Here is a 10,250-nt window from a genome sequence, read left to right as displayed (position 1 = left end):
GCTTTGTTTCTGTTGCACGACGCGACCAAATTTATCTCGATTGATCGCGTCCAGCGGAGCGGATTCCATTTGTTCCCTGCTGCAGTGACGCACTGGTTATGGCGCTTGACTGCAGACCCGAAAGACGCGGGTTCGATCCCGGCCACGGCGGTCCAATTTCAATGGAAGTGAAATTCTAGAGGCCTGTGTACTGTGCGATGTCAGTGAACGTTAAAGAACGCCAGGGGGTCGAAATTTCCAGAGACCTTCACTACGGCGTCCCTCATAGCTTAAGCCCTATGTTAAGCCCTATAAGACCAAACCGAACCAAACCTGATCCATACTGTTGTGTTAATTTTGCACTCCGTATATCAAAAGTTTGCTATAAGCTTTTAAGCTAAGCACAGCCGAGACCGGCCGGCATTCTGTTCGACGACCGCCGAGCACGCTTGTGGCTAAGCTACCGTCGAATCATTCAGTTCTTGACGGGTGCAAGTCAGCCCAGATAAAGAGTTTCGTTTAAAGGCCTCTTCGCTGTCTTTCTGCTCGCTGTACTGCCGTCACCACTACGTGACACCTGGAGGAGGTCCTGTGTGGCCGCCCATGCAAGCCGGGACGGCAGCCATCTGCGCTTCACACCGGAGGGCGTGTCAACAGTTCAGTGGAGGTCCTGTGTGGCCGCCCCTGCACGCTGTGACGCCAGCCATCTGCGCTTCACACCGGAGGACGTGTCACCAGTTCACCGAGCCGGCAAATGTCTCCAAAGGGTGGAACCTGAGTTCAGGACCCTGCCGGAGCGCACCCGACAGCGAAAAGACGCTGTTACGTGCGCCATAACCTCGCCACAGATGTCGACCCTGGTCATCCTGAAGCAGCCGCGGGCGCCGCCAAAGCTCAATGGATCGCTTAGCGAAGACCCCGAAGAATTATTGGACCAATTTAGAGCGCGTGGAATCGTTCAAAATTAGGGATCATGCGATAAAAATAGGACGCTTCTTTATTCTCACTGGAAGGCTCAGCACCTGCCGTCTTTGCCAAAAGTAACAGAGCAACCGCGCAGGCGGCCGGAGCGGGCTTGCAGCCGAGCGACGGCGCTGGCCGCTGCTCTCCTCCTGCGAGTGTTAACTGGCAGACGTCAGCCAGGGCCCTCGCTCAGTACGACAGCGCACCAAAGGTGCGAATTTTCTCGCCGCACATACCACAAGTTTACTTCTTATCATACAAAGGAGGACGCTGAGAACGCTGGCTTAGGTCACCGAGTTTACACTCGCAGCCGAGGAGCAGCGGCCAGCGAGAGGGACAGCAGCGCCGCCGCTCCGCTGAGTGCCCGCTGCCGCTGGCATCGTGGTTGTTCGGTTGCATTTTGCAAAGACGGTACGTGGTCTGCAAACCATGATTCTGATCTAACGACATGGGTCATCTTCAAGAAGGAACTATTGAAGGCATAAATTCACGATCATTGTGAGGAAAGAAACAGCCGAGCGCAGGGGCGCAGCCAGGGGGGTGCTTATGGAACTCGCCCCCCCCCCCCCCCCCCCCCCCGAAATTTTTTCGAACTGTCACCAACCGCAGCATGGCCCAAAGTACATAAGCGACTTCTGCTAGTTTTGTTTTGCCCGGTCCGTCTGTCTTTCCGTGCGTAAAGTTTGCTATCTTTGATACCGCACGACGCTTATTTCATTATATAGGATGACTTGTGCTTAGATAAGTAGATTTAGTGGAGACATACGAGTATGCTTTATTTATTTATTTTCAATACTGCAGGCCCCTTTACGGGGCCCTAGCAGGTGGGCATACACAACAGTTACACTGAGGCAAGAACTACATCACACAACACAAGGAAATTTCACAATGCGGCAAGAACACATGCCAAGATAAAATCTGGTAGAACAGTGGTTCATTTGCCTACCTGAGGACAAACGATGTACAATCGGCTCTAGACGAGGTTATCATATGAAGTGATCAAACACGGCTAACAGTGAACAACATGCACGTACAAAGGAAAATAAAAAATGAAATAAAAAAACCTGGCGCTCAAGACAAGATGCGTATATGATAGAAACAATAATAATACTGAAGGATAGCGGACAATCGAACACAGGAAGACAAACTATTACTACGCAAGGGGTGATGCACTGATTAACACGAAAAGAAGGAACGGAAATGAAACGGATTATGAATACTCAGAGGCCCATGTGTATCACTGAGAGCGTTACTCTACGGCAATACTGGCCTCGAGCCTTGCAGCGAATGTTGTTGAGGTCGGCGCATGGGTAATCGAGGCATCCAGTTCGTTCCATTCTCGGATGGCGGCAGGAAAAAATGAATGTTTAAATGCAGCTGCGTGATAGGAATAATCAGTTAGAGAGAGTGCATGTTTGTGTCGTGTCGGTCAAGCCTGAGACGGGAAAATATATTTTGACACGTTGATATTATAATCGTTATGCAACAGTTTGTATAAAAATTTTAAACGTGCGTACTTTGCTCTCATTCAGAGCGCCGGGAGTCCTGGAATAGCTGCAAGGATCGAAGGGGGAGTCAGTACGCTTATTTTTGCTATGGATCAACCGTAGTGCATTTCAGTGTATTTTTTCTAGTTTTGCTATGTTAGTGGTTGTTTGCGGAAACCAAACAGTGTGGGCGTACTCTAAAATAGGTCTTATGAAAGTTTTGTATGAGAGGAGTTTAGTAGATGCTGGTGCGAGTCGGATACATCTCAGAAAAAACAGTTTTCGTAATGCTGCCCGTGTCACATTAGCTATGTGTAGTACGTCCCATCAGCGGTTAGTGTAACACCAAGATATTTATGCAGGGAGACTATCATAATGGCGTAACGTGAATGCTGTAAGCGAAAGATGAGGATACTTTCTTTCCTGGTTATTGACATGTACACTGATGTTTTTAGAATTAACAGTCATCTGCCATTTATCACACCAATCCACCACAGTGTCAAGTGACTGGGAAAGCGCGATGTGGTCTTCCGGACTTTCTATTTTCCTGTAGATGATGCAGTCGTCTGCAAATAGCTTAATGTTACAGTTAATCTGAGTGGTGATATCATTAATAATGCCGCGAGTCTTTGTAGTGTTTGTTGTTGTGTTTATTTGTTCATGCTTCAAGGCTGTCGGCGCGCTGCTTTATGCTTCGTTTGTGACGCAAGACGCGCCTAGAATGATTTCGATTGATCGCATCCGGACGAAGCCGATTCTAGTTTCAGCCAGAATGTTCTAGTAACTTCTAAAGCTTTATCTCGAAGGTTCGCTATGAGCTTTAAAAAGAACACGGCCGACAGCGGCGTTCATTCTGTTCGACGACAGCCGAGCACGCTTGTTGCTACGCCGCCGCCGAGTGATTAAGTTCTTTGGGGCGCAAGTCCGCCTAAATAAAGAGTTTCATTTCGAAGACATCCTCGTTGTTTTCCTGTTCGCTGGACTGCAGTTACCACTACGTGACATCTGGTGGAGGTGCTGACCTGCTACCCTGCTATGCCCTTCACGAGACGGGCGCGCTGGCGCCAACTGACCTCACCTCCACTTCCTGCAGATATCAGGGACTTCGGCTGGTTGCGAGGCTGGCGGGTCCTGCCCACAAGAGACCGCCTTGCGGCGTGAGGCGTGGCGCCCTCTGCCCGATGTACGCAATGCGGTCTCTGAGGGGCGCGCACCTTTTGGATGCAAGTGTCACGGATGTTTGTAACCCGCCTGGAAGCGCGCACTAGTTCACGCGAACTGTTTTTAAATATACTCTTGTGTGTCGGCATGTTCGTTTTGTGGCGGCAGCGCGGAGTGGCTTCCTTAAATGGCCGTCCGCAAAGAGCGATGTTTCCGATGTTGCAGCGCCTCCGCACGCGCCTCTTTGAGCAAGAATGCGTGGACGCACTGTCAATGAGCGAGGCTGAGTTTTTGCGCAAGTGGTCGACGTACTTCATCGCCCTACGCGGCGGTCGAGTGTCGGCCTCATTACTGCCCTACTGACGTGCTCAGTGCAGCGGCACTGCGCATGTGCTTGAATGATCAGACTTTTCAGTTCAATCGTTTTGTCATGTATTTTTGTTGCTTTCGAAAAAAAATAAACTTCTCTTTCCACGCCGCAGCCGAGTGATTCAGTTCTTTGCGGGCGCAAGTCAGCCCGAATAAAGAGTTCCATTTCGAAGACATCCTCGTTGTTTTCCTGTTCGCCGGACTGCAGTCACCACTACGTGACATCTGGTGGAGGTGCTGACCTGTTATGCCCTTCAAGATGGAACCTGGTGCATAGCCAACGCCCGTCGTGCTTCGCCAGCCCCGTGAGCCACCGACTTTTCGTGGAGAACCACACGAAGATGGGGAAGACTGGCTGGACATGTACGACCGTGTAGCAGCACTGAACGCCTGGGACGACAGCGCTAGGCTTCGGAACGTTTATTTTGCATTGGACGGCTCCGCCAGAAGGTGGTTTAAAAACCACGAATCATCCCTCACGACCTGGGCGACCTTCATGAAGCAACTACTGACTACGTTCACTAGCGTCGTACGCAAGGAAAGAGCGGAGATTCTGCTGCAGTCGCGATTTCAACGCCCAAACGAGACCGTGACTGCTTATGTGGAAGATATGAAATGCCTTTTCAAGCGCGCCAACCCTGACATGAACGAAGAAAAGAAACTCTCCTTCCTAATGCGAGGCGTGAAGGAGCAACTCTTCGGTGGTCTGGTCCGGGATCCTCCAACAACCATCGCCGAGTTTGTAGCTGAAGCTTCAACAATGGAAAAGACCCTTGACGCCCGTACCCGTCACTACAACAGACCACTTAAAGTGCTGTCGGCAAGCGCCCCAGCAGATACCCCTGCAAGTAGAAATAACCTTCGTGATCTAATACGCGAAATTGTTCGCGAAGAACTTCGCCGCCTGCTGCCATCCCCAACACAGCCGACGCAGGAGACTCAGGTGGCGTCGCTCACGGACATCATCCGTGAAGAAGTGCATCATGCACTTGGCTCCCCGTCACCAACGACATCAAAGGAAGCTACCGCCATGACCTACGCTGCAGCACTGCGCAGTCCCCCGCCTCGACGAGACCCCCCAACCCCTCTTCGGCGCGCACCAGCTCTACAGGAACGACTGCCCCAAGCTCCCTCACTCCTACATTACGAGCAACGCAACACCTTTAGGAAATGCGACGAGTGGCGGACTCCCGACAACCGCCCACTGTGTTTCCACTGCGTCCACGCCAGCCACATACTTCGCCACTGCCCTTACAGGCGCATCGGCCTGCGAGGTTTCGCTATCGACGCCCCACGAACGCTCCCCGGCCAGCGACCATGGGAAATCGACGACTACCTGCAAAGGGGGGAGTACGTGTCGTCAAGCCGTCTTTCCCGCTCCCCATCGCCGTCCACCGACCGTTTTGCATCACCAGGCCGCAGCTACGCCGCGGTTGTCCGAGGAGTGACCCCTAGCCCCCGTAGGGGAAACTAAACAAAGCAACCTGTGGAGGTCAGGTTCCTTGCCGAGGAAACGACGAAGATCCTCCACTGACCACGCCGTATGAAGACGCCGCACCCACTACGCCGACGCCGCATACAAAGACAACCTCGACCACGACGCGAACCACCTTCAAAACGACGCCGCCATCAAGAAAAGCTTCGACCACACGACCCACCCACGATTCACACACCCGAAGAAGCCGTGGCCCGACGCCGAGGACGATGTTCAACTCCAGAGCCAGGACATCCGACTTAGAAGTGGTTATCGACGGCCGGAAAGTAACCGCTCTAGTCGACACGGGAGCCGATTATTCGGTGATGAATGGACCATTCGCTGCGCGGCTGAGGAAAGCAACGACCGCTTGGGACGGCCCCCAAATTCGCACCGCAGGGGGCCACCTCGATGCACAGCGCGAGTGACTCTCAAGGGACATACAAGGGAAGGGGCGACCTTTGTAGTGCTACGGCAATGTTCCCGCGAAGTAATCTTGGGCATGGATTTCCTTAATGAACATCCAGCGATCATCGACCTGCGATCCAAAATTATCACACTTTCCACGGACGAGGCCATCCCGTCGATGAGAACTCCGGAACATCACGTTGCGCTTAGTGTCCTGGAGGAACAAGTGAGTGTCCCACCCCGATCAAGCGTCATCATCACCGTAGGCTCCACAGAAGCGAATACCAGTGAAGCCATTATCGAGGGGAACATGCAGTTGCTTCTGTACCGAGGAATCGGCATCGCAAGAGGCATCGCACATTTCTGCAAAGGACAAACAGAAGTACTGCTGACTAACTTCTGCGAAGAATACCGGCACGTTAACAAAGGAACGACGACTGCATTCCTCGACGCAATATCCGACGTACGAGAATTTTCGCGCTCTCCGACCCATCCGTAGAAGATTCGCCTGACCAAGTGAACTCGCCAGCTTTCGACATAAACCCAGCCCTGCCCCGGAACAGACAAGACCAGATCCGCAATCTCCTTCGAAGCTACAGCGAGTGCTTCTCGTCATCGCCGAAGGTCCGACAAAGGCCGATTGCCAAGCATTGCATTATAACCGACCAGCACGCCCGACATCTCCGCTAGAACCCCTACCGAGTGTCGCCGCGAGAACGACAAGCCATCCGGGACCAAGTGGAAGAAATACTGCGCGACGACGTTATTCAGCCTTCGAAGAGCCCCTGGGCGGCACCTGTTGTTCTAGTGAGAAAGAAAGACGGTGCAATTCTATTCTGCGTTGATTACCGGCGCTTGAACAACATCACAAAGAAGGGCGTCTACCCCCTCCTTCGCATCGACGACACACTGGAACGGCTCTGCAACGCCAGGTATTAAGGCGAAAGCCTATAATGCCTCATACTGTCGTTAGCAGACGTGTCGGCAGGTGTGTCGACAGACGCGTCGGCAGCCGTGTCGACAGACGCGTCGGCAGAAGTGTCGACAGATGCGTCGGCAGGAGTGTCGACAGACGCGTCACAGCCGTGTCGACAGACGCGTCGGCAGATTCGTCCGCCTTTCGGCGTCACTGCTTAAAAGGCTCAAGGTTCCAACATGAATAAAGGCGCATCTAGTGAATGCATGGGCTTCATAAACGAAATAAAAAAGTAAAGTCAAGAAAAGATGAATAAAAATAAAAATAAGAAAAGATAGCTGAAATGAAAACAAAATAAAAATAACATGCGAAAATAAAAATAAAAACAATGAAAGTAAGAAAAGGAGCAAAAATAAATAAAAACAAAATATGAAAAATAAGAAGTAAATAAAACAAACAGTGGCCAGGAAACGCTTTCGCCTTGCAGCACTTTAGAGAGACAAAGTGCCCCCTAATTTTTTTTCTCATCGATGGACCTTAAGAGCTGCTACTGGCAAATTGATCCCGATGAAAGAGATCGCGAGAAGACCGCATTCATCACTCCAGATGGCCTCTTGGAGTTCAAGGTGATGCCATTAGGTCTCTGTTCCGCACCAGCCACATTTCAGCGAGTAATGGATACAGTGCTAGCAGGCCTGAAGGAGCAGATTTGTCTGGTATATTTAGATGACGTCGTTGTCTTCGCTTCGAACTTTTAGGAACACCTAAAAAGGCTTCGAACAGCACTAGACGCAATCAAATCGTCCAGGCTAACCTTGAAAGCAGAGAAGCGCCACTTTGCCTAAGAAGAGCTGCTGTTTCTGGGCCACAATTGTTAGCAAGGAGGGAGTACGCCCAGACCCGCAGAAAACAGCTGCTATCGCAATGTTTCCTCCACCGGCCGATAAGAAAGTTGTGCGCAGATTCCTCGGACTGTGCGCGTACTACCGACGATTTGTGAAGAACTTTTCGGGGATCACCGAGCCACTGACCCACCTGACGAAGCCATTTAAATGGGAAGCGCCGCAAGTGGAAGCCTAAAAGGAACTTCAGCGTCGTTTACAGCCCCACCGATCCTCGCGCACTTCGATGGAAACGCCGAGACTGAAATTCATACCGACTCAAGTAGTGTGGGCTTAGCACTGGCCTCGTTCAGAAAATTGACCGAGTGGTGAAGGTCATCGCGTACGCTAGCCGTTCCCTGTCCAAAGCCGAAGCTAATTATTCGACAACTGAGAAGGAGTGCCTTGCCATCATCTGGGCTACGTCGAAATTCCGCCCCTACCTGTACGGACGACCGTTCAAGGTGGTCAGCGATCACCACGCACTGTGCTGGCTCGCCAGTTTGAAGGACGCCTCCGGCCGCCTCGCTCGAAGGAGCCTGCGGCTCCAGGAGTTTGATGTAACTGTCGTTTACAAGTCCGGACGCAAGCACTCTGACGCCGACTGCCTGTCACCAGCCCCTGTAGATGCACCGCCGCCAGACGACGATGAGGACGCCTTCCTGGGACCCATCAGCTCCCCAAGACACAAAAGAACGCTGTCTTATCCTCCCCTGTGGTTGTCATTTTTTTGCGCTGCCTTCCCACCAAGTATGCATTCCAGGTTTGCGATTAGTTTGTTATGGCACATGCAATCAAACGCTTTGGAAAAATCTAGTAGCAATATGTCAGTTTGACTGCAGGTGTCGATGCTGAGGGCCAAGTCATGAACGACTTCGATTAATTGAGTGATAGGCGACAGCCCTCGGCGAAAACCATGCTGGTCAGATGGTATCAACTTATTATGCTCTAGAAAATCGGTTAGATGTTTGGAGATGATGTGTTCGAAAACTTTAAATGCTGTACTAGTCAGTGAGATGGGCCTTAAGTTTGATGCACTTCTAATATCTCCTCCTTTATGGATCGGAATGATTTTCGCCAGCTTCCAGTCATCCAGTAGTTTTGACACAGCAAGTGTATTGCGGAATATTATGCCGAGGTATTTGCTGCACCATTCCGCGTATCTTTTTAAAAACGCATTGGGTATGTTATCTGGCGCGCTGGCTTTCTTCGGATCGATCTTCGCAAGAGAAGACAGAAAATTACGTCATCAGTTATGTTTATTTTTCTGATACCTGAAGTTCGGGTTGTTGCCATCTGGGAAGTAACGTCATTATCTGTAGTAAATACAGACTGATAAAAGGCATTAAAGTAATTAGCCTTCGCACTGTTTACCTCTGGTGTCTGTTCGTGTCCTGCTGTGTTTCTGTTGCGGAAGTGGTTCCAGAACCTGTGTGGGCTACAGGTAAGGAAGTCAGGCAGCGTAACACTAAAGTAGTATTCCTTTGATTTCATCATTTTATTCTTGAATATTTCAGTTGCACTGGCTAATTTTTGTGTTCCGTCGGGGTTATTAATGGAGCGGCGCAGCCTTTTCACTTTGCGTTTTGCATGAATGACCTCTCGCGTGATCCATGGGTTCTGTGCTTTAACGCGCTTGTTTTTTTAGGGGACATATCTGCATATAGAGTAAAAAATGATTTCCTTGAGCTGTACCCAGAGAGAGTTTTTCTCTGAGCCTGCTTTAGATTCTGCTTCGGCAAACGTCTGAAACTCGTGTGCAAGATGGGCTAATATACTAGCGTCGTCGGCTCTATTAAAATTACTTACAGTCGATTGGGATGAGCGGGTCGTTATTACAATATCGAGTGGTAGCTCACAGGCTGGTATACTGTGATTAGAAATTCCGTCGATTATGTCAAGCTTAGTCTGGCGTATTGGGAAATTCTCGCTTACAAGTATTAGGTCGAGAATGCTTTTTGCTTTGCGTAGTATGCGAGTTGGATGGGAGACTGTTTGATGTAGATTGAAATTCAGCATTAAATTCAGCGAGCGTAATGCAGAGGCTTCTTCTTCTACTCGGGCAACCATTTTACATAGTTTATTTAGGTGACTGTGCCAATTAGCGATGTGATCTGAAAATGTTTTCGAACCTTACTCCAATATCAGATATTGTCCCAGACAATGATGGCTGCTAGGCTTTTAGTTCACAAACAATGCCATATACTGTGTGTTGGACCTCTTTTGAGCATTAGAGCGTTCTATCAGGTCCCTTACGGTCTTCAAGACTTCTGCGAGAAAATTCCAACGTTACTCGTTTGAGAAGCCAGGGAGAGGATTACTGCCCACATCTCCACACAAGAGTAACAGGAAAGAATAGAAAGGCTCGATATCGGCTTCTGGGCATTAGATCGTTCTATCAGGTCCCTTACGGTCTTCATGACTTCTGCAAGGGATTTCCAAGGTTACTCGTTTGAGAAGCCAGGGAGAGGATTACTGGCCACATCTCCACACAAGAGTAACAGGAAAGAAAAGAAAGGATCGATATCGGCTTCTGGGCACGGAAGGACGATCAGGAGCGCATCGTCAGATCTGCAACACCCGTATGGCGAACGAACGAGATAGCCAACCTG

The 10,250-nt window shown here is 50.3% G+C and overlaps 1 protein-coding gene across 1 annotated transcript; it reads left to right on the top strand.

Annotated features, from left to right (window-relative positions):
* The first annotated feature begins 582 nt into the window (after window positions 1–582).
* LOC149361704 (uncharacterized) lies at window positions 583–9,086 on the top strand. The gene is made up of 4 exons (XM_089568129.1): window positions 583–805; window positions 993–1,153; window positions 4,237–5,138; window positions 9,083–9,086. Exons 1-4 carry the CDS (start codon window positions 583–585, stop codon window positions 9,084–9,086), a joined length of 1,290 nt encoding a protein of 429 aa, XP_089424255.1.
* The last annotated feature ends 1,164 nt before the right edge of the window (window positions 9,087–10,250 follow it).

Source organism: Amblyomma mixtum, chromosome 2 (genome assembly GCF_055824585.1).
Source record: "Amblyomma mixtum isolate Tamu chromosome 2, ASM5582458v1, whole genome shotgun sequence".
NCBI lineage: Eukaryota > Metazoa > Arthropoda > Arachnida > Ixodida > Ixodidae > Amblyomma > Amblyomma mixtum.
Note: the sequence above shows the minus strand (reverse complement) of the source record. Positions and strands in the feature narration are given on the sequence as shown.